At 39.3% G+C, this 25,415-nt stretch overlaps 1 protein-coding gene across 1 annotated transcript in view; it reads left to right on the top strand.

The window, feature by feature from the left end:
* KIF26B (kinesin family member 26B) overlaps positions 1 to 25,415 on the top strand; it is a 295,702-nt gene that overhangs the window by 182,619 nt on the left and 87,668 nt on the right. Inside the window, exon 5 of the mRNA XM_051615283.1 lies at positions 2,390 to 2,573. Within this exon, the coding sequence (XP_051471243.1) occupies positions 2,390 to 2,573 (184 nt within the window). The remainder of the gene's footprint in view (positions 1 to 2,389; positions 2,574 to 25,415) is intronic.

Here is a 25,415-nt window from a genome sequence, read left to right as displayed (position 1 = left end):
ACCTGAAACTTCTTGCTGTTTTGATCCCCTTCAAAATTCAGGCAGGTCTGATAGGGCTTGTAAATTATTTTCTAGCCTGCTGTGCACTGATTTTTCTCTCCTTGGGGAAAAGCAGAAAACCCCATGAAGTTGTGAGAAATAGTTCCGTTTTTTCATGCATTTTTCCAGTTCCAGGCCAAAAATATGAAAGAAAATGCAGGTTCTTCCGTTTGAAGGCAATCTCAAAGGTTGTAACTGTCAAACTAGAATATAGTTCCAAGGTTTTGAAAAGGCCAGGTACATCCAACAGTGTTTTTTCTTTAAGAAAATGCCAGCTATGGACTTGGTTGGGTCAAGAAGTGGTTTGTATTACAGTATCAACTTTGTAAAGAGAACAGCAAATGCTGGAAAAGCATTTAGTGGCAAAAGGGGTAATGGCTCTGTCAGTCAACTTAGAAAATGGCTTTTACTAAATGTATTTTAACTCAAGGTAAGTCAGTGAGACCAGAAGTATGACCAGAGAGAGTGGGGCCACTGCCTGTATTTAGGACTGTACTCTACTGAGCTTGTCCACAGGAGTAAATTTTTCAGTGTGTTTGACCAATATTTGTATTTTCAGTTGTTGCATAAAATACAAGATTTTGCTTAAAATAATTTTATAGTGAAGCTAAGACATTTAGAAAATCTCAATACAGCATGGGCAGCTTCATAAAAGCATGAGTGATAGTATGGAAGCTGAAATAATTTATTCCTCTCAAACCATTGAAATGTTGCTCGGAAGAGGAAAAATTAGTGCTTTTTGCTTTGGTTTTGATCAGCACCTTTTGATTATATTTTCTATGAAAAAGAAAGCAGACTCTTAAAAGAGAGAGACATGTTACGAACTGCAGTCTTTAGGCCAGAGGGAAGGGAAACAACAAGGAGGTGGTACAGAAACTTCTGAGTTGTAATTTTGTGTCAGGTCAATTAAAATCTCCTAGTGCTTTTCTTTTTTTTAAAACCTAATCTATCTGGAAGTGCTTTGCACTTGCCATAGGCTAAAAGAGAACATACTGGTGTTGCACACGGTGCACGTGGCCAGCTGACATATGGCAAATTCATGCCCAGCAATAATTTGTTCATGTGTTTGAGGCACCTGATACAAAACCTATGTACTTACATACTGAAATGAATGTCTCTATAGATATTTTGAGTGTGTGTGTGTGTGTGTGTGTGTTCAAACTTTTTGCCCTAACTCCTTGGGATAAAATAATTACTTTTGTAAATTTGGTTGGATAATCTATACTGCTAGCAGTGTAATGGAGCTAAAGCTTCTTAAAACTTAGGGGGATTTAGAATTCTTTGCCTTTACTGTCACACTTCAGCAAAGTAAGTAGAGCTACTGTCTGCACAGACTACTTCACTATTTGTCTGCCAAAGCAAACAAAATGAAAGCAGCCTCATGAATTGTCACACCCATCCCTCCTTTGATATGGTGCTCCAGTTGCCCTCCTCTCTTAAAAGTGCTCATTTTACAAAAGGGAAACTGTGTGACAGCATGATTAATATTAACAATATCCCCAGACAATGCAGAATGCACAAGTGTTGGAACAAACCAGCTGCAGCAATGGCTGAATGTTGAATTGTCTCTCAGAAGATATTTTGCAAAACAAAAGTACTGAATGTTTCTGTTCCAGAAAAGCTTAGCTTTTTAACCAAAGTCTGTACAAACTTCAGGATTCTTACCTAAGAATACTGTATTATTAAAAACAGTCTTAATTGCTCTCCTTGCTTAGTGGTTAATGATGTAGCTGTAGTTGGTATGATTGTTTCCATCTCATTGCAAAGAACAATATTTTCATTGTTCACTGTTAGTTCAGTTTTTAGGTTGGCTTGGGTTTTAAGAGGTTATCAAATTTTAAAACAGCTGATGCGAAGCTTCTTGCACCTCAGCGAATTCACCTGAGCATTTAATACTAATTAACTTAATAGCGGCTGCTTACACCCAAACATTGAACAAGGATTAATTTTCTAGTCAGAGGTTTGTGAATGAGACACAATTCTGTGGGAACCGTTTCATGACTGAACTTAATTTTAGAACAGAAATTGCCATATAGTTCATTGATTTAACTGAAGGCTTTGGAGCTTACTTGCAGGCTAAATTGTTTCAATAGATGAGATAGTGACAGAGGCCTGATTGTGACTTAATGCAGACTGTGTAAATTTGGTGTCACTTTGTGAAGTCGGTGGCATCAATGAATCAAACTAGTAGTGATGAGTGAAGAACAAGTATTATAATACTGTTGGGATCAATGAAGTCAAAACTGAGATCCTACATAAATAGTAACCTGATAAATACCTTTGCTTATTCTTGACTGCTTGTGTTGATGCCTGGTGATGTTTTAGCTTACTCTTCTCATTTTTCCCACAGAGCCGCTCAGAAATTGAACCTGTCTTCCAAAAAGAAGAAGCACAGGCCTTCTGCATCATCTGTTCCTGAATCTCCTCTCTTTTCTACCAGCTTCAGCAATATCCTTCAGACTTCACCACCACCTGCACCACCATGTTTGTTGAGGGCAGTCAGCAAAGTGAAGGACACCCCTGGTTTGGGCAAGGTAGGCCTTGCGAGTATCACTAAAACACTTGTTTTCTTTGGGAGAAGATTAAGGGAACTGGAAGACCATGTCCTTTCTCAGCTGGCTTTACTGCAGCTGAACGTGTGTGCAGAGGGCTAACAACGTAAGTTATTTAATGCAAGTGAACTTCTTTCAAAGTTGACTTGAACACAACTGGACTGAATTGTGCAGTAGTAATACATTTCAAGGGCCAGTTACACTAAATGCACCTGCACTGGGACCACGATGCTACTCGGCAGTGATAACGTCCATTCTACTAGAGTTTCTGGAGCAGCTGGTCTCTGTGCCTGTGTTTAAACTGTGTAGCAGTTACTTGCTGTTGCATATTCTGAGTTCCTAATCCCATTGCTGTCCAGACTGGTGTCTTAGCTGGACATGCTGTAGTTTGCTCATGGCTTGTGTTTCCTGGCTTTCTGCCAGCACAGTCAGGACAAGGTTGGGCCGTATATCTGAACAAAGCCTATGCTGATAATGGTGAATTGCTCCTTTTTCCTTCTGTCATATTATTTCTTCCCATTCTCTCTAATCATACCCTCCTAAAATGCTGTTTAGGTGCATAGTTATAACGTGAAATGGTTGAGGCAATGCAGGAGGTGGATATATAGTTTGCTATTTCTTAGTTGTTTCTCTGAGTTGCTCTTTTTTTCACCTGTTGTAAATGATGAGCCTGATGTATGACAGCTGGGAATACTCCTGTGCAATTGCTGAGGTCAGCAGTTTGCTTTAATCAAGGTAGTTTCTTATGCAAGCGTCTGTGTGTGTGTGGCTTTTTTGTATGCATTGGGTACTAGGCAGTGACAATGATTTTGGTGAAAATCTTTACGTTTAGAAGATAAATTGTAATGTATGATCTAGGAGTGCTGAGCGTGGGATGGTCTTTGGGATTTTCATTGCTGATTTTGGAGATTCACTTTCTTATATTGTGCAGTTCCAGGTTGTTTTTTTGTTTGTTTGTTTGTTTGTTTTCCAAAGAAAAGTATTATTTCGTAGATGGTGTAATGCCTGTTTGGAAAGGGATTACCTCCTCATAGGAATTCCTTCCTTTCCTCTGACCTGGAAGGTGGGAGTAAATGTAAAAATCTCTCATGATCTTGTAAAAGTTAGTAAGGATGCATTCTCTGACTTTAGTGGGAGGAGAAGTAAACTTGAGCCTATTGATTGATGTAAGAAGATGCTACAGAAAATATTTGTAATTGAAGCCAACTTCTCAAGATTCTTACTTTTCTGTGCTTGGGACAGGTATTATCTGAATAAAAATTAAAATTCCATTGAGAAATAATGAAGGGTGTGTTAATGAAAACGAGGAATTAATTTCCCTTTTTGCGAGCACTCTTGCTGACTGTTGATTTTTGCCCTTCCCAAGAAAAAGGTCTACACACATGCGCACAAACATAGCTCCTTCAAAACACTGACAGCTTGATCTGAACCTTTCTTGCTCCTCAAATCATTGGTTTCCAGTGGATAGGACTTGGGAAACAGTTTTGCAACATGGTCAAACAGAGCTATGCTTCTTCATCAACACTGTGCACCAGAACAGGATCCAAGCTTTCCAGCTGTGTAAGTAAAACTGAAATTTTGCAGTCCAGCTGATGAAGGAGGGTATTTCTTTTAAGATTAGACATACTATCTCATAGCTATCAGAGTATATAAAAAATAGCTAAGATGTTTTAACAAATGTTTTAACACATGCTTCTCCAAAGTAGCAAGCCAAATTAGATCAATTCATATAATCAAAATAGAGAAAGTTACTGGTTTTCACATTTCTACAACAAAAATATGCAAAAAGTACTACAAAAACTTGCCATTTGGAATTCAGTTTCATTTTTCACCTCTTTGGTTTCTTTTGGAAGTCACCCTGTAATTATGACCTGAAACCAGTATACTTTCATCAAAGTTTCCCATCAGTTTACCTCTGTAGCACAATTTTACTTTTAACATATCAGAAATAGATGAGAGGCATAATAAGTAAATAACTGCAGGATAACAATGTAATTTATCTGTCAGACTGGGAAAACTTTAGATGAGGCAATGGAATTTCCAACGTGTTTACTTTTAATTTTAATTTTTGTTATTTATGCATGTTCTGTAGTTTGGTTGGCATGTTTTGATAGGAACATGCTAAAAACTGTTACTTTTCTCAGCTGTTTTTTCTCATGTAGTTTTTCTGTAAGGGTATACATTTACAAAATGTGGACCAGAGAAGCTAAAATTTTTTTCAGTTACTTAAGGTTTTTTTCTGGTTTGTGTTTAAATAGCATTTTACCAGCAATCCTAGTGTGATAGAAATGTTTCACTTTGGGTTTGAGTGGGCTGGGTAATTTCTAACATGACAGTTTATTACTGGAAAGTCTGATTCACCAGAACTGGAAGCCTGGCCTTTGCCAAGGACTCTGGATTTCCAAGACCCCTGGGGACAGCTGTGTACAGATTGCCCTGGCATGGGCTGCCTGGAAGCAGCCTCTTTGGCTGGAGGGCTGGAAGCCCTGGCACAGGTGCTGGGTGTTGCTGGCTTGGTGTCAGCTTGAGAATTTGCCAGGGTAGGTAGATAACCAAGATGTTGCAGGGTAGGAAACCAGGTACTTCAAAGCTTAGGCTTTGAGGTTGAATTTCATGTCACTGTTTTCTAAAATGAACTTGCCATCAAACACTTGCCATTTTATATTCTCACTTTTACTAGAAATTTCAAAGATACTATTTCTCATTGCAAAATTGATGACAATTTTTTTTAATTTAAAGTTGTATAGTTTCTCAAATGTCATATGTAGGCATATAGTTTTTGTGAGTTAAAATTGGAGGATTTGCCCATCAGCAACATATTTAAAAGTTAATTAACATCTCAGTTAGTATGGATATGGGTACAACTGAGGAGTCTAAACTGACAAATAGAAGACAATTAATTTATATTCAGGTTGCATGCTGCACACCTTTTCTTACGAAAGGACTTTCAAGTTGAACTGTACCAGCCTGAAATTTGGAAGAAGCATTACATGGGAGCTAAAATTCGGCTTCACAGAAGGAGGAAAGTTATATTAATAATGAAATGTTAGGACTGCATGATCACCATTTTTACTTTGATGTTAGATACACCACTGACGGTAGCAGACAATACAGCTGTGGCAAAGTGAAATAAAGTAGCAAAGAATCAGATTCTTTGTTGTGCTCATTTCCAAAAAGCTCTCCCTGAAGTAAAATTAAAGTTTGTGACCATTTTGCAAGCATATTAACAGTGGTGCTTGTACGTGTCATAACATACACATGTGCTTTGGGTTTGCATTTGCTGGCAGAGGGAGCTGACCCTAGGTGGTAGTGTGGAATCTCCATAGTTCATTCCCGAGACCAAGGAGTTCCCTTTTGGGCTGAGCAACAGTCCTGCTCCATAAACTACCACAACTTGAGCATGACTTTTCCCTTCTTTCTCTGCTGTCTTTGAATCATCATATTCTGAGACTGGCCGATTGGTTTTGCTGGGTTTACACACAAAGTGCCACTCTTCTGGATGGTTGTATGTGCAGTTTCCCCAGGTCCCATCATTTTCTGGAGTTTAGCCCTTAAGTCTGTTTTGTCCTTTCTGACAGTGATCAAAGAAACAGAGCAAAAAGGGCTTCCATGCAGAAATAATTAATTATTTCATGTCTGCACTCAGATAAACTAGAACTAGTGTTCTGTCAGCCTTAATAGATGGTTTGTTTTCAGGTGGCACAGGGTTTTGGATGAATGGACGTGGTATCTGTGCTTTCTTTCATTCATTATTTTCCTGTGTGTAGTCTTACAAAACTCTGTCACTGAGAGGTATTTGTTACATTTGGACAGAGATTAGTTTACTTTTCCTTATATTTTTTGGTGTGAATTGTTGTTTGTTGGTACTTGTTAATCTGAAAATAAAATAGCAGTGTTTGTGCATTAAAATGATCCTTCCACAAAAGTTTTCTACCAGGGAAGAAAGAGTTATCATTGAACCTTCTTACAGAAGTAATTTCAACCTATTAGCATAATGGGCTGTAATTTGTGATATTGTGTTTACTTTTTATTTTTCTGTAGCACCAGGACTCCTGCTTGCAGAGCCCAGCCCAATTTTGCTAAATAATGTATAAATTCAGATAAAAAAAAAGACAAACCTCTTTCTGTCCCAGAACACTTATGTGCGCAGTGTAGGGAGGAATACCGGACAGACGAGGAGATGGGAAAGAAGAAGCAATGAGGTATTATTGGTCATCTTGATAGCAGTGTCCTCAACACATCAGCAGTCTAATATTAGATACCCCTTGTCAAGCTTTTGTAGGTGGTGAAGAAGAGGAGATTATTAAAATCTTTGGAAAGTGAGTAATAGGTTATACAGCAGATGTTTCTGAGAAGCCCTTTCAAGTGTGTAGGGCAGGGTAGGAAGCACCAGAGGGAGGGATTTTTGAGAGCCTAGTGAATGAGGGAGAGATGCAGGAGCTGATCTCCTGGCATGGGCTGAGCATGGAGCCTGACTGGGAAGAGCCTTCAATGGGAGCTGAGCCATGGCCAAACGCCAGGAATGCCCACAAAATGCTAGTAGGAAATTAGATGTCTGATAGACACTCCTGAATCATACACCTGTCTCCTAAGCATCTGTGTCACATACTGCTGCTTATCTTTTCCTCACATTAATTTGCATAAAACTATCTGGAAGCATCAGAAAGATTTAGTCTGACCTGAAAGTGCCCCCCCTAAACAGTGGAAGATTTTCACAGGCACTCAGCTCTCTCATTCCTTTGAGCTCAGCTGAAGGTTCTCACCATAAAGGCTAGCTGGTGAAGGAGAACACATTTGTCTGAGGAGAATTTTAACACTCTTTGGAGGCAGGAAGTCCACAGAGGCAGAATACCAGTGATTAATGGGCAGTCTTACGTCTTTGGCCTGAAAAAGGAAGTGGTAGTATCATTGTTAAAAATAAAAAATGTCATACCACCCTACTTTGTATATTGATCATACAACATACTATGACCTTTTTGATCCAAGTGGCTAGTAAAGCTGGGGTTATTTGCAGATTTTTTTTCCACATAGGGAAAGAGATTATGAAGGGAATGGATCAAGTATTGTTAGTGCAATTCAGTTCCTTTACAAAGAAATACAAAATCTTAAATGTCAACAGACAGACGCAACGAAAAGCAATTTTCCTTCTTGCTCCACCAGGTCCTTTTAGCTAGGACTTCAATGTCTCATTATTTCCTCAGTTTAAGTGCATTTCTTTGTCCTAGGAGTACCAACATGTGTTCAAATTTTTCTTTGCCCCCCTTGTTGTTTCTGCCCTGCTTCTCCATTTCTCGTGTTTCTTGTTTATATGTTCCCCTTCCAAAAATAATGAAGAAAGCTCAAGTGGTTCAGGTTTCTGAATAGATTCAGAACTGTGTTTTGAGGGGGACAGGGTGTGTGCCAATGCTTTGAGTTTGCAAACTGCTAGCATTTCAGCTATCCACTGCTTTAAAATAATTTATTAAACTTCTAATTAAGTAGGGCAACAATTATAGCACTGGTCTTGACATGCTTTAATCCAAACTAAGCTATAAAAGTAAGTATTATATTGGCTGTAGCCTGTATGAATGTTATTTGAATAGTCTTTGTCAAGAAAATGTTTTCAATAGCTGTGTCAACTCTCGGTGCAATGGAAAGTAAAGACACATTCTCAGACTTTTGAGATTTGCAAAGTCGATTTGAATGGAACAAAATTGATGCACATCTTGATTAAGTAGAAAAGATATCAGAGACATTTTCTGCTATCTGTTTGCAGTTTGGCTAAATTGATTTGTGCTTGTGACAATATGGTATGCATAAAGCACATGATTATGAAAACCTGTGTTAAGGTCAGCAAAAAAGCAAGTACAACTTGCAAAATACATTCTGTATTTCACTTTGCTGCCATCCATCTTGAGTATTTTTCAGAGAGAATCAGAAGAGGTTGTCTTTCCTTTGCAAAGCAGGGGTTCTCTTTCCTTCATCACTCAGGTTTATAGGGGGAAAAAGTTAATGGTTAGATGACAAATATGATTTAAAACCCTTTATCACAGAAAAAACCCCCACAATTTCTGAGGTTTTATCCAAAGTTACCATGGTTACTGAAATGGGAAAAAAAAGACGGCAATCCCTTGAGGCATATAAAGGAGATATACGTGTTCATCTTTGTTGTCAACATGCTTGTTGTACAAGTTAAATAGTTAGTTCCACTTGGAAAGAAATACAGGCAGCCTTTTGCCCTCCAGACAGAGTGGCTCAGAACTAGGATTTTCCTCACTAAATACGCTTTTTGCACCTGGTGCAGAGACTTTCATGCTCTTTGGCTAGATTCCTGTTAGGCATGCTTTTCTGGGAGAAGTTTTAATCGTAGAATCATGGAATGGTTTGAGCTGGAAGGGATCTTAAAGATCATCTAGTTCCAACCCCCCTGCATGGGCAGGGACACTTCCCACTAGACCAGGTTGCTCAGAGCCTCATCCAACCTGTCCTTGAACACTTCCAGGGATGGGGCATCCACAACTTCCCTGGGCAACCTGTTCCAGTGTCTCACCACCCTCATTCCAAAGAATTCCCTCCTAATGTCTAACCTAAATCTTCCCATTTTGATCCATTACCTCTTGTCCTTTCACCACAAGCCCTTGTAAAAGTCCCTCCCCAGCTTTCCTGTAGTGCCCTTTCAGGCACTGGAAGGCTACTACAACATCTCCCTGGAGCCTTCTGTTCTCCAGGGTGAATGGCCTCAACTCTCAGCCTGTGAAGCTGCTTTAAGAAAAAGGTGAAATAAAAAGAAGTTGGAAGAATTGCTATAAACATTAAACACTTACTTCCCCCAATCATATTTTCTAAGCACATTTAGTTTGTTATTCTCTAAAGAAAAGCTCATCTTGGCTGTGGAAGCACCAACCCGGACATGCCAGAAGTCTGTCAGACTGCATTTTGCTTAGCCGCAAGGTTTAAAGAAAGATATATTTTAAATAAATTTCTATGCAGTTCCACAAGTTAGAGAAGAGTCATAATTACAGTTCCTTCTCTTTGTGAAGTGCAGAAGCTGCTACTTCATGGGAGCTAAAAGAATGTATCAATTAAAGCTGCTAAGGGAAAACCTGGCCCTCTGCCTAAACTTTATACCATGCAAGAGAGAATTCCTATGTTGGGAGGCAGGGCTGCATTTCTGTCATGTATTCTAGCCAGCCCCTTTAGGAAGGGAAGATTAGGTCTTGCCCTTACATGTTAATATGCCAGTTTAAGAGCAGTGGGTCCATTTTGGCCCATCTGCAAGCTGTTCAAAGCTAAAGCAGAGGCAGCTTCACAGTTCCTGGCTTGACAAGCTGCCATTCCTGATAATAAGATTCCTAGGGTCAGTCAGGAAGGAGACCCTAGAGAGAGGAACTTGTGGCAAGTGGATGCTAGCGTAATGGTTTCCTGGAACACTGCAGATGCAGGCAGGTAAATCGAGGTGGACACCAAGGAACTGACTTACATCTGAAATGGGAAAATTGAAGGCAGAACATTGCTACTGTCCTCACATGTGACTCCACAAAAGGGAGCATTTCTGCTATATGGCTTTAGGAGTGCTCCACCAATCTGGGCACTGTGTGGTCAAGCATGACATTAAGGTATCTTTCTCTTCTCTTAATTCTTTCACCTCTGCTGACATCTCCCTTTTCACTGTACATGTGTGTGAAAACAGCAACACGGAAAGCGAGTTTTTTCTAGAGAGTAACTTACAGTCCTTAAATGAAACTCCTGCCCTTGAAAAAAAGCATCTCTTCCCATATTTTATTGAGGAAGACTGGTACCCTAAGCTGAGCACCAACTATTGGTGATAGCAAATGTGGATAACAAACTGTCGCTTGGTAAATTTCTTTTTTGCCTCAAAGAATAATATAAAAAAAGGTATTCCTCCCTTCAGTGACATCTTCCTATATGTATTAAGAAGTTGAATGGATGGGTGAGCTTGTGAACAGAAGAGGTAGCTTGAGGAGGTTTCCAAGTGCAATTGAACTGGAGAGACAAAATATGAAAAAGGCTGTACCTTACTTTGATAACATTTCTTGTTTCCATGTTAGAAGAATCAATCATGTGATTCTTTTATAGTACATTTCACCCAGGGAAAGAGCTGTAAAGCCTAGTTTAGTGTTGTTTACCTTCATCTGTTTTGATGAATTTTCCTGTTATCATTGAGGATCAAAAGAAAATTAGCTTGCTCAAATTACTTCAGGCTGGTGCCTGCACTGTAATAGATGTATGATTTTATGCCCAACAATCTATGACTTTTAGGTTAGTTGACTGTTTTCTTTATTGAAGTTACTTAGTTGTGTGAATGACCATAATTTGTAGACATCTAGTTGGGTAGGAGCCTTACACAAAATTACATGGTTCAATTCATTTGGCTGTTTCAGTGTTGTCAACCTAATTAAGTTACAGAAATCAGAAATTGGTCATGTACTATGTATGCTTTAAATGTGTTCTTGTGTTGTTGAAACACGGTACAGTGGCCATCTCTAAATTTCTTAAACATCGGATGTTACACATTTGAATGAAAATTACTGGATTTTTCTAGAATATAAAATCTTGGTTTTTTTAACACTTTGATTTCCTCAAAGTTTTTAGGAGCTATTGTGTTTTCATTTAATTTGTTTTTCATTTTAGGTTGTACTACTGGTTGATATTTTGGGGGCATTATGATAGTTCTAATTAGTCACTTCCACTTAATTTCTACGATTTTCAGTAGTACTTTTTGAAATGTCCTCCTTTCCCCTGCCCTCTCCTCCTGCATCTCTCACCTTGTTAAACTAATTTTTAAATCCATGAAGAAATAGTTTATATAAATCAGGAAATTCAAGATGAAAGAAACTGAAAATTACAAGGATGTTTCTCAGACAATGCTGTGGGCAGAATTTAAATGCTGAATAGTTTGCTGGACTTGGGATCACAGCAAGTTTTCTGAGATCTTATACAAATTGCAGGCACTAGAATTTAAGCACTCAGCTATAGAACTTATTACAAGTTTGTGGTTTGTTTTTTTTTTTCTTTAAAACTTCCTAAGTCTCTTCTCCTGCCAGCCTTTTCCTTTTATATTTGACTTCTATCAGCATGTGTCTGAAAGCAACACTCTATTGGTGCAGGTGGGATGGTGACACTGCAGGAGCCTCCACTCCTCATGGACTAATGATTTGACTGAGCCTCATGATTCAGCTGCAAGGTTATTCTGCTTTCAGTTATCCTAAAGGTCTGGAATTTACCTCATTTCTTTGATACAACTTAGATAACCAGCTCAGCTGAGGAAGAGCCTAGGGTGAAATGGATTTTAATATAGACAATACCATTAGATAGGTCTCTTCTCATTCACTATCTGTTTTTTTGTTTGTTTGTTTGTTTTTTCCTTTTCCTTTAGGAATCAAACCCATTTCTGGGAATATCTCTCTGGAGACATGAATCCATTTTTTGATGCTTCTTTTATGAGAAGCCTCTCTCTCCACGCTCCAAGTCATTATCTGCCTATCTTTTTCCTTACTAATCTTTAGTGTCTCCATTATTGCACATTCTTAGGCTGAGATTCATGTTACTAACTCAAGTGAAATGATCAGTACCTTTCTGATCAAGGCTGGTCATATGAATTCTTCCAGTGGAGGAATGAAGTACTGCCTATGTTGGGATGGGCTGACTTGCCTACCACATGTTCCTTTCTTTTTCAATATATCTTTCTATATAGTAAAGGTAAAAACAAAGTTTAAAATCATTGACCTGTTTGATCTTAACAAATCCAGGAAGTAGGTTAATAAAGTTTTAAGGCCTGTGACCCTCAGTATTTCTGCTGTCACACTCACAAGGGAGAAACAGAGTGGGCCACCTGTCATGGGTGTATGGGTAGGTGGTGTGTACATTTTTATCTACTAACATATGTAGGGGTGTATATGTATATATATTTATGCACCATATTTGTCTCCCCCTGCCCACGAGTACCATGGCAATATATAGCAAAAAGCTATTTATGGAGCTTCTGAGAAAATTATCTAAGAAAATGGAGAAGCTAACTAGCTATGGACTTTCTTTAATTTATAAACTAGCAGATTATTTTTTGAGAGGAAACTTGGCATTCCCAGTAGCTTCTCATGGATTTTAATCAATAATAATATAATAGAATCATAGAATGGTTTGAGTTGAAAGAGACCTGAAAGATTATCTAGTTCCAACCCCCCTGCATGGGCAGGGACACCTCCCACCAGGCCAGGTTGCTCAAAGCTTCATCCAGTTTGGCCTTGAACACTTCCAGGGATGGGGCATCCACAACTTCCCTGGGCAACCTGTTCCAGTGTCTCACCACCCTCACACTAAAGAATTTCTTCCTAATGTGTAACCTAAATCTACCCTTTTCCAGTTTAAAGCCATTACCCCTTGAAACTGGAAAAGGGTAGATTTAGGTTAGACATTAGGAAGAAATCCTTCTTACTTAGCTCACTCCTCCTATACATTGCATGATCTTTTTTCTCCTATGAGATTATTAAAAATGTTCATAGAAATAGAAGCATTTTACATTAAATTCTCTAGGTAACTGTGAGGCTCTGTTGCATTTCTGTAGATCCAGTTGGTCTCATCCATATCAACTGCTGCCGGATTTTTCCACAGATCTGCTCAATTTACAATGTTTGTACTAATGGGGATATGCTTAGTTAGAAAAGTATGTGGTGCCAAAATGTGGTGTGTATTAAAATGCCAGGAGGAAAGCTGTACAATAACCTTTACAGCAGTACAAACTCTTGTTGCAGAAACATAGATGGGAAAACTTAAAAACTGTCGATCCTTTCTTCACTTCCCCCTTTTCTCACAGAAAATATGACATGTATTTCAGACTGTATAGTATGAGCATAAGTATCTTTGCTTTAATGTCTTGCCCCCTTCTTTCCACCATTCTGCATTGCTGGAAGTTTATCCAAATATAAATCTTGATTTTTAATGGAAATCTGTTCTTGACTAGCTCAGCCACACCACCTGAGCCCAGATTCTGGAAGCAGCATGGCTAGAGAAGCTGCCCTCTGTTTCCCAACCCTTCCCCAGGAAAATACCTTAAACATTGCATTTTTGTCAGCTCTGAGGAGCTGTGCTAAGGTATGTGCTGGCATGAGATCTGACAGAGGTACAGGGGATTCTTATTGCGTGGCCACACAGAAGGAGAAGGCACGCCCCCTGATTGATACACCATGTGCAAATGTGATAAACACCAGGAGGCCCAGGCTGCTTTTGGGAAATGAAATGGCAACACAGAGGAGAAAGTGGGATTCCCCCAGGGACTTGTACCCTGTGAGTGGTGGGAATCATGAATCTTCTCAGATGGGAGGGAGTTATTAGTCATAAAAACTATTATGCCGTGCAAGGCAATGCTGAAACAGAATAGTACCGTATTTCCTATCTTATCAGGGTGTATTAATAATACAGCAGTAATAACAGAAGTACAAATTAAAAATAACTGTATGGGCAGATAAGCAGAATTCTTGAGATTGAGAGATTGGGAATTGCTTCAAACCGTTAATTGCAGAGCAGCACATTGGGGGAAGTTTGCCTTTGCTGTTTTGCCTTTATTATTTTCTGTTTCCTCATCTTATCTCTGTGAGCATTATTTCTAGGGCTTTTACATAGACACTAATAGGCACAAGATTTTAGGCTGTTCTTTTTTATCTCCAAAGATATGAAGTATCTTTTTGCTGATCCAACTAATTCAGCAGGGACTAATAATTCTGAATAAGGAGAGTATTCTGATTATTAGCCATCTTCTGCATAAACCTCTTAAAATTTTCTCCTCCCACTCCCAGCCCACAATATAAAGGCAGACAAGACATTACAAGTGTCAAGTATTCAGGCTTCAGGACAAATTCATGCAGACTGTTCCCTGGAGGTTTGTAAGCTCCTTCCAGGTGGCAGTGGCGTGAAATCCCCAGTGTCCCTGAGTCTCTTGAGGAGTAATAGCTGGTCTGGGCAAAGAGAAACGTGAGTATTTTGATTCTCTGGTACTGGATGATTGTGCTCCCACCAGTCCTTTCTTGCACAATCTCTGTCAGTCAGTGACCTGGCAAGGATTTACCTGATCTGGAGCTTCTGCATAGTTCTTTTCAATAGAATTAAAATAATGACTCAGAATTACTCCTTAGTGTCCCTGCTGGGTACCAAAATGTGCCTTACTTAGGGCATGAGATTGCTGTCACTTTGATTTCAAGTCCCGTTTGCTAAGCAATATTCAGGACGCTCAAATTCTGCTCTCAGTGTAATAGGTATTGGAGCTAGTGCAATGTGAAGCCATTTCACACAGCTCCATCCAAGCAACACTGGCCCACTGAGTGGTCAGGCTATCAATGGAAGCCCATTTGATTGAATGCCAGATATACTGATGGAGCAGAAGCTTAGCACAACTATTATGCCACCATTTTTCAGGAAAGCAACATCATTTGTGAAACTAGCATTATGGGAGCTAGTGTCAAGGACTGTAAATCATATGGCATCCTGCTTTTAACATAGTTTTAATACTCCAAAAAGCTTCTCCTTGTAATACAGTTATTACTGAAGAATTCAATCTACTGTACAGAATAGTTCAACACAATTGGTTACCACAGGAATATCCTTCACAAGTTTCATCAGATTAGTAGTGTGGAGAAAGATCCTGCTTAAATATTGATTTCTTCAACACAGTTTGATGGTTAACTTCTATATTAGAGTGATACACTGCTGGTCACTCTTAGTCATTCAGGTTGTATGTCCACTAATGTAAATGGTGTAGATTAGAGCCTTAGGGATGAACATAGCAGTAAGTGAATTCACTGGATTCATGCTTAAAGTGAAGCAGTGAAGTAGGTAAACTGCATGGGCTAAATGGGAAGTGGGCAGGCTCCATTAACCTTTGCTTACTCTTGACAAAAGCAATGCAAGGAACATTGTAACCTCTTGACTGGAAATGAACAAATGAATTCATGCAGATAGTGAAAATTTCAGATTTTGTAGTAATTTTTACTGCGAAATTGGCTATCTGTGATACTTGCATCAATGATTTTTGCCACCCATTATAATAGCTGCTGTCCTGCCATTAAACCTGTCAATCCAAATCTAGATTATTTTCCTTTTGTTTCCTCCCCAGAAGTGATTAATAAATGTTTTTCATCTACCTATCCGTGTCTCTGATGTGCATCTTATTGACCCTAATGCCACTGGTGTCTCGTTTATCTCAGTTTTGCTGTTGCACCTCCATTAGCTGGGATGCTCTTCTCACCATCACTGCAACCTCAGGTGGCCTTTCTCCTAAACCTGCAGTCCTTCTACCTGTGGCTGTTCTGGTCTGTTCTGCATCTTAAATGTCAATATTTCTTCTCATTCAGGAAGGTGTGTTTTGTTGTTTGTTTGGTTTTTTTGTTTTTCCCTGATGTGATTTATATATGCATCAGTAGATGGTTTGCTTTTTTGTTGCGTCTCAAGGGAGGCAAAGGGCAAAAAGGAAAGACATGAAATCAGTTACAGAAACTAAAGCATAAAAGATTGAAACTGCTCTTCTCTTATGTCTGAGTCTCTCTTCATTAAATTCGCAGGCAATAATCAAAAAACAATTAATGAGACAGTACTTCTTTTAAGGCATTTTGATGTCCACTGTGTCTCAGGGCTAGGCTGTAAGTACTGCAGAGGCAGGCTATTAATATTTTCTTACAGATTTCCCAGTTACTGTCTAGACAGAAAATATAAAAGGTGTCTGTCCTGCATTTATTTCCCCCCCCCCCCCCGACTTTTGCAAGGAAGGTTTGTAAGAGCTGAAAACACCTTCTAGGCTCTAAGAGTTTTCATATGAAGCCTTTTGCATCTCAGTGGGTTGGTTTTGGTTTGGTTTGGGGTTTTTTTTGTTTGTTTTGCTTTTTACATTTTCTGCGTTCTTTGTTTTTTTTGGTTGGTTGTTTTTTGTATTACCCAATGATTTATATCAATCTGTCTTCCCTACAGGGAGGGGAGCTTCCATATGTTTAGAAACATATGGAAACATGGACAGAGAAGATATGGTCTAGCTCTAAGATACCAGATTATGGACAATCTCAACTGTCTTTTCTCTGCAAGTTAAACTTGTCTTTACCTCTCTCAACTACACTTGCATTCCTGTTTAACTTGCTCCCTCATGGTCCAATTAATTTATCCTTTACATTTAGGGTTCTTTACTATTGTGAGATAGAGTAGTATTCAAATTCTCTGACTCCTTGGAGAGTTTTTAAAAACACACTACTAAGTAAACTGGACTTCTCCAAGGTGTAGTTAATACCGTTGCTTCATCCAGGATCAAACGTCCAGGTAGACAATATCCACCACTTGCCCTTCATCAACTGAGCAGGATACTCTGTGGCAGAAGGTGATCAGGTTTGTCAAGTACAATTTGCCCCGATGAACCTTCCTCCTAACTGGCAGAAGCAAAATGCACACAGCCTTACATTGCAACATACTTGTTTTGAAGGAAATTACTCAAGTCCACATTTGTAATGGTTATTCAAAGACCAAGGACAAGAAGCGGAATATTTAAGGGCTGGTGCCTGATTTCAATACTTTCTGGATACTGACCTTTCATACCTCATAATGAGTTGTGTTTTAGCAAAGTTGTGGAAATACAACAAATAACTAAGATGTGAATCAAGAGTGGAATTGAGTGTTTGTCCTGTAAATATCATCTGAAGTGATTTTCTTTAGGACTAGATATAAAAACAGGCTTCTGAATGGAAGGCAAAAGGCTGCAAGGCTCTGTAAGAATGACTGCTTTCTAAAATAATATGAACCAAATTCACCTCCAACTCTTAGAAGCAGAAGACAAATGCTGAACTAAAATGGTTGTTTCATTAACACCGTCTGTTCCTGTTGCTGGGATTTTAAGAATGGAGAGAGAAATTGTATCTTGTTTTTTGCCTGGCTGTGCAAACCTAGAGGGATGTGTGCAGATCTGCTGCCCTTGTAACCACCCAGTAACACCATAAATAATGGCAACATGTGCAGTAACTCAAGTTCAAGGATTATTTAGGACAATAGTCACCCCACAGTGGGCAGAGGTCCTTCTGGCAACTGCTTCTTCCTATGTGGGGATGAGTAGGAATTCTATTCTATGAATCCCCAGAGAGATGTCATACTGGAGAAATGTTTTTCAAAGAGACCGTGGGAGCCTGTTTGATTTTAATAGTTTGTATTATATCCCAAAATGGAAGCAGAATGGAAAGATTCTGTCTTAAAAGGAGAGTTTTAGGGCCTGGCATTTTCAAAATCCAGACAGCTAAGAGATTTGGAGCACTGGAGGGAAGACTGTTGGTGGTCTCTCAGTGAATAGACGAATAGATCAGGAAAACCAGTATGTGAATTAGTAGTCTTGACTGAGAGCCCAAGATTGAACAGGCACATACACTAAACAATCCTCTCGGCCCTTAAAATGGCCCTAGTCAAATAGAGCTGAGTTATGTAAATAGGTAAGCTGATATGGATACAGTTTATGCAGTACCTTGTCTGCTTAGAGAAAGATTTTGGTCTCCAAAATTGTCAACTTGGCATCTTTTGTAATTTTTTATTCACTTCATTTAAAAAAATAATTACAAAAATGAAACTTGGTTTATGCATGTTGGGCAGGCTGCCCCAGCAATCATACCTTCAGTTCACATCCCAGCCTGTGCATGCAGAAGTCAAACAAAAACACCTCTGTCATGCAGTGGTGCCTTTTTTTTCATTTGCAAATAGCTGCCAGAGACCACATCAAGTTCAAGAGTACAGGAGAGGAGGAAGACGGACAAGGAGGATTATAGACTGGCAAAAAGAGCTTCATATTAAGTGAGATGTTAATTTGCATTTGCTGATATTTAGTTGATCCTAAAAGTAGAGGCTGTTGCAACCTCACAGTGTAAAAATGCTTTTGCTTGTGCTTTTTTCCCTGTTAAGAAACCAATTTGTCTGAGTTTTACTGATCTTGGAGATAAGATAGATGGAGAAAGAAGTGAACCTTCCTTTCAATTCAGACTGAAAAAAACCCCAGTGTTACTCCTAGCTCCATCTAGACATACCTTTGTCATCATGGTTCAGATCTGGTCCCTTTGAAGAATTTCTTTGGAGTAGATGTTAAAAATGTCACAAAAGAATGAAGAATGAACTGGAAAATTTTTGACCTTGCCTGGTTCAGAAATTTACCTTCACAGAAAGTACACAAGGTGATAGATAAATAATTATTGCACAGTAAGCAATACTTTTTATGTTGTTGTTTAAATTGCTTTATTTTATCAGTTATGTTCATCACACACATTTGTGGATTTGTAAGGATGTCACTTGCAATTCATGTGTTCTTTCCTTTGCACTATGATGGAGTACAAGCAGATGAAACAATACTAAAAAACTTAACTGAATATAGAAGGTGGTGTAATTTAGCATAAAGCAGATACAGAATACAGTTCAGAGATTAAGGCAGTATATTGTGATTATGAAGAGTTCCTTGGAAATAGTTAATAATTTTGACCATCTGTTGGTTGTTTTTTGGGGATTTTTTTGGTCTTTAAAAATAATTGTAGTTAATACAGCTGATGAGGTGCATAGGCAGGCTCCTCCACGGGCTAAGTGGAGGAGACTGACAGGAGCAGTATCACAAGTGCAAATGGAGAGGCATGAGGACTAGCGTGTTGTGTTCATCTTCTTTTTCTTCTGTGATATCACACATCCCTAATTTTTTTTTTTTTTTTGTTTACAAGGAATCTTCTGATGTATTTGTGTTGATTCTGCTTTAAGCTGCTGTATATTGTTCTTAGAGGATGTTCATTCCTTCATGCTTCTGACAAAGAGAAATAATTTCCAATGGAGAAATTAGGTGCTTCTGAGAAGTAGCTTTTTAGAATGGTGTCTGCAGTCAGAAAGGCTAATAGTCCAAATGGTAGACATGCATGGTTGACTTTCCTCTTTATGCAGCCTTGATTGAGACACGATGAGCATGCTGCTGGCCTTTGCAGTGGGTAATTTTGTTAGAACAATGTCCTCTGGGAAAGGCTTTTATACAGCGAGGATGACAAGTGTGGCAAATTGCTTACAAACCCCAGACCTAGATGCTTCTCTTTCTGAAAGCTGCCAGCCCACTATACAGCAGTGCTACAAAGATGGAATTCAGTAGCTGTTTCTGCTACTGCAAAAAGTTGTCACTTTTCTTCTAAACTCTTTGCTTATTTTCTCAGGAGTTTTGTTTTCACAGGACCAACAGGTTCAGGAGACCCAGAGTAAGTGAAAACAGAACCAAATGTTCATAGTGATGACTACTTGTTGTTACACCAACAACATAAGTGATTGCCTCCTGATTAAGTGAAATAGGGCACTATCTTCTTTCCATTCCATTTCTGATACAGAAACTTTGTCTGTTGCAACAGCTGCCTGTTGCCCTCTAGTTTTCTTGCTTTTTATATTTTCTATTTCTGTTGTTAAGAAACAGTAGGAGCCCAAACCCTTTAATCTGATTGCATTTCTTATATACTTTATAGTAGCTGAACTACAAGTATATGGTTTGTAATGAGCTGGTCTTCTAATCTGTGTCTCTTCTGACATATTTCACGGTGACAAGGGCTCTTGTTCTAATTGCTTACAGTCTCATAAGCAGAAATGTTGTCTGCAGTGAAATGAAGAGGCAGGGCATCATTACCACAATCAGTGACAGATCTGAAAGGATTTATAATCTAATTTCAGTTCATTAATGACTGTGATGTTGAACTCTTCCAGCCTGTCCTTTCACTAGCTGTGTCTAGTTTTCTGGACTGCAGTACCACCCTTACTCTGCAGAATACAGGCCCTGACTAAAGCATGCCCCTCACTGACATACGTCTTTGCTTCCAGGAATATGATCCATCCATGTCATTTTCATAGTGCCACTTTCTCACAGTCCCAAGTTTATCTCAGAGCTGCCTTCCATGTTGTCTCTTTTTTAGGGAGACACGAGTCTGTGTCTTCACTCCCTTCCAGCTTCTCCCAGTTGTCCTGCTGGCCATTCTCTGTTATAAAAGGAGAAGAAGATGCCTGAGCCACAGCAGAAGACGATGATCAAGTAGATCAGGGCATAGCTTTGGGAGAGCACTCTGCTGCTTGCTACCCATTTACAGCTGATAAAGATCTGGTGCCTAAAATTTTAGGAACTTGCACCTAGTTCATAATGTCATATTTTCTTCATAGGTAGAAGTAGACAAGTACTTGGTTTCATTCTCGTTACGTGAAAAGAGGCCTACAAAAGAACTGCAATTAGTCCAGATGGCATTACTACAATTTCAAATGTCCGTATTAACTGATATTTGAGATACTGCTTACTAGATGCATCATTTTAACAGACTTACTAGCGACAGAATCTTCACATTCTCTTCTCTCCTGCCCAGCTAATGCTGCTGCTCTTTTTGTGTGGGCCATAGTTGGGGCTACCAGCTCCCCCTCACCCTCCCTTCCTGACCCCTCTTTGCTGCCTTCTAATGTGAGAATCTGCTACTGTTTCTCCCATAATGCTTTTTATATCTGCTGATGCTATGATCTTTATTGTACCTTTAGGAAGTATTTATATGTTATGAATTATGTTTTACTCCCGCACTGGTTTCTCTTTTCATAAACAAGCCTCACAAAAATATCTGCATTGGGCACTTAGTGTAAATTTGATCCTTTTGTTTTGTTCCCAGAGAGGATAAGGTAAATGATGGATTGCATTAATAAAAAAAAAAAAAGTGTATTGCTCTATGTAAACTGGTCCCTTATGGTATAATATACTTGTCTTCAGCCATGTATCAACAAAGTGTTGAACAAGGCTTTCATTTAGAAAAGGGGAAAAATATCACCTAGCCTGAAAGTTCAAGCCTAGAGTTAGTACAACATGAGGGTTAGTGAAGCATACAGACACTTCTTTGTCTAAACAGTGTGCCAAGGAGAAAAAGGCCAGAAACGACACACCTGGAATGTGGAAACTTTGGGACCATAAAGGAAGAACTCATTTTCACTTTAACAAAGAGTGTGTTTAGAGGTAGGCTCATTATTTATTAGTATGTTCACCTAGAAAGCAAAACAAAAGCTGAATAGGCTGCTCTGGCTTATGCAAACGGTAGGGCACAACAGAGTTCTCATGCTTTTCTGTTGAACACAGCTGTAGATGTTGTGTCAGGATACAAACTAGTAATCCTAGAGAATAATCCAGGCAAATCCTGGCCTCTCCCAGCCCACCCCTCCATCAAGAGAACTGTTGTCATGTGGAATTAAAGTACTCCTGAAATGACTTACCATGGCTTTTACATCATGTTCCTATTTGCAACTCTCTGGAGGTTATCAGCACAGTTAATTCATGTGTCACAGATTTTGTTATGTTAACATAATAAATCAAAGTGTATTTATAATATTGGTTTAGAAGTCAGATAGTTAGAAATGTGTACATATTAAAAAAGAAAACTCGCATCATTCAGCCAAAAAAGTAACGCTGGATTTTCTGTCATTAAACTGACAGGATGTTATAACTGCTATAAATAACAGTGACTGCTAAAATCTTCTAGCCTCCCCAGTGTATAAATCAACCAAACATGGATTAACTAGTTTCCTCTGATGTGGTTTGCACTAATCCAATATTCTGTGATAACAGGAGGAGGCCTTTAATCAGAACATTTTGGTTTCTCTTGTGTGTATACTATGGCTTTAGCTCTTTAGCTAAAACACTCTTTAGCTTTAGGGAGTTCAAAGTCAAGTAAACTTCAAAAATCTGTTACCTGAGTGATGTTTGGGGACATCTGTGCAAGGTTTTCACAGGGACACTGGGACTGGGTGCATGTGCCTTGTGGCTTGCATGAGAAGTAGCTTGAACATTACCAGAAACAAGATGGACAGATTGCTCGTTACCTTCCTTAGGATGGAAAGTCTGCAGATGAGTGGTACTGTGCCACATCCTCACTCTCCCATGTACTGCACTTCATACAGGAATGATGTGAGGGATAACAGAGGCTCTAGGTGGCTCCTGACCTTCCTTGTGTGATTGTACAGTCTTTTGTACTCCACTGCAAGAGCTGAGCAACTGCAGGGCTGCTCTCATGTGCTTTCAGTGGCCCTGCCAGCAGCCACTGCTTTTGCCTGGCAGTTTTTGGACTGGTGTATGCACCAGCAGCACTTCCTTTGCTCGTGGCATGCCTTTGACACAGCAATTCCATTGGGGGCTGTCCAGTGGGAATACAGATTTCTGAGATATGCTGCTCTACCTTGGGAGTCCCTTATGTTGGAGGTATTACACGAATATTGGATTCAGCAGCTCAATGACTTTGTTGTGCTGCAGCAGAGAAATACAGAAACCAAATTGCTCTCTGAGGCTGACAGGCAGACAGACTGGCAGCAGTCATCTGAGTTGAATGGTTTCATTTTCATGTTTTAACAAAAAACAAGCTGAAAGTTATTAAAGGTGACAGTAGTAGAAGATGGGTTCTTTGGCAGTGTCTGCACTTTTACCCTTTCCTGGATGCCATTATGTACTTCAACCAGTAACCACTTTACTTTCTGGTCATGTCACCTTTGCTCTCTTCTGCCTCTTTTGGTCATCACATTTATACTGAAATGATTAGGGGTTGGAGGAAAAGAGATGGAGAGAAAGAGAAGAGGCTGAACAGGAGAAGCAGTAGGGTGTTACTTTACTAGAATACTGGCATGCTAGTGACTGAATAGCTTCACTGAATTTTTCTTGTAACAAAGCAGAAAACTGCCCATCAAGGTGGATGCCTGAGTTTTTGCTGAGGATGGGGAAATGCTTAGCATCTAAGCACTAATATGTTCTCAAGAACCTCAGAAGATGGATATTGCATAGCTTGTGTTTGGGTTTATTAGGATTTTCAGTGTGCATGATTACCTGAACCCTTCAAACATTGGTGTTCTTTTCAGAAAACCAGTCTTGTTCCTATTTAGCAATACTATAGACTTTCCCCACTTTGGGGGAATCAATAAATAGTCAGAGTGCACCTTGATGTGGTTGCAGTGCCAGAGAAGTGCAGCTGAACCTCATCTCAAGCTCCCCATAGCTCAGACTGCATCTCCTAATTTTGAAGCCTGGTGAAGCCTCCTTCCCTCCTTCTGACCTGCTGACTTATGTGCTAACTAGCTGTGCCTGGCGTGGTAAGCCAAGGAGAAGCAGAGATGCAGCTGGAGCAGTACATGTGTTACAGACTAGCTCTGGGGCTCTTGCACCGTGCGAGTAGACATGCAGCTGTCCCATGCACACAACATGCTGGTATGTGAATCAGAACATGGAGTTTCATGCACTGGAACATGAGACTGGTGAATGTAACTAGACATCTGTTTTTGACTCCCTCAACAGACATTTTACACCCTCAAGAGGTACATTATACCCATGTGGATTTTATCTTGACTACCTAAGCACACACTTACAGTCCCTCACTGCAGAAACCAGTCTTCCACATCAGTTGTGAATTAGGCTCTCCTGCAGAACGGAAATGATTTGAGCAGCTGGGAATCAGAGAAAGGAGGAAGAGTGAAGAGAGAAAAGGAAGTTACATCTCTGTCTTAATGAACACAGATGTTTTTAAAGACTTTACTGGGGAGAAGATTATTTCTTTGATACTTGGTAACATTGCAGTGTAAATGATAATCTCAGATGAACTAATGTTAAAGAATGACCTCTGTTTCTTTCCTTTAAAAATGTATTTTGTACCTTTTGAGAAGGCTATATATAAAAGTATTGAAATTCACAGCTTGGAGGAGAGAACATTGATTTTATCATTTTTTGTAGACAAATACATGCACAGACAGAAACCAAGTCACTGAAATAGCCTGTAACAAATGGATCTGATCCAGAAAAGTCTGTGTAATTAGATTAGCCTTTGGCCTGCAAACACTTAATAAAGTTCCATTAATACAATGTGAGAGAGTTAGTAAAATAAAGAGGAATTTATCATGGGCTGAAACTGGAGAAAATACACAACCATATTATTTTTTAATTTCATGGCAAGGAATTCACTAGATAAATATATTTATCACTTGGTCACAATAAGGGTGTTGAAATAGGAATGCTCAACTAACGGTGTCTGTATTTTTAAAGCAGTATTTTAAAAACCTTTACAGCTCTCAGATGAGACAGATTTCTCTTCCATTATGCACTGAAAAATTGATCTTTAGTTGCAGTTATTGTTTTTATCTTTGCCATCAGTTTGTTCAGTCTTGTGTCAATGATTTTCTCTTCTAAATCAGACTGGAAAAACAGATGACATATAGGACCAGGATATGGACCAGATCCAAATGACCACAGGAAAGCTGAGTCTGAGCTGTGGCATAACACATGGGTGAGAGAGCAGAAGCTTTGGCAGAGCTCAGCAAGGGCTCACCTCTGCTCCCATTCTTGTAAAGGCAACAGGAATTTGATCACTGGCTTTAGCAACAGCCTAATTAAATCTCTGATGGTTTTTGAAAAATCCCTCTTGACATCTTATGTGTGTATTCCCTGTAGGGTCAGTGGAAAAAGATGCATCTTCTGTCGTTACAAAAGATGATTCCACATGGAACTTTTTTTTTGCTACAAGTTAATATTATAGCATTTCTTTTGTCAACATGTGGCTGAAGACAAGTGCAGCCTTGTCCATGAGATACAGCATGAGCTTTTTACAAACAGAGACAAATGGCACAGTAGGTTAATACAGTGGTCTATCTCTAGACATCTGGCTTCACACCCTTGCTCAGACCTTGTGCAAAAAGGAGTTTGCAGTCCCAGAGGACTCTTTAGCACACCTCATTCACAGGACTCCTGTGTGTTTTGGCAGATTTCCATCTCTGGCCAGAAGAGGCTTAGGACTGGAATAGTAGTAGAGTTTTTCCAGGTGAGAAATGAAG

This window comes from Apus apus, chromosome 3 (assembly GCF_020740795.1).
Source record: "Apus apus isolate bApuApu2 chromosome 3, bApuApu2.pri.cur, whole genome shotgun sequence".
In the NCBI taxonomy this organism is placed as follows: domain Eukaryota; kingdom Metazoa; phylum Chordata; class Aves; order Apodiformes; family Apodidae; genus Apus; species Apus apus.
Note: the sequence above shows the minus strand (reverse complement) of the source record. Positions and strands in the feature narration are given on the sequence as shown.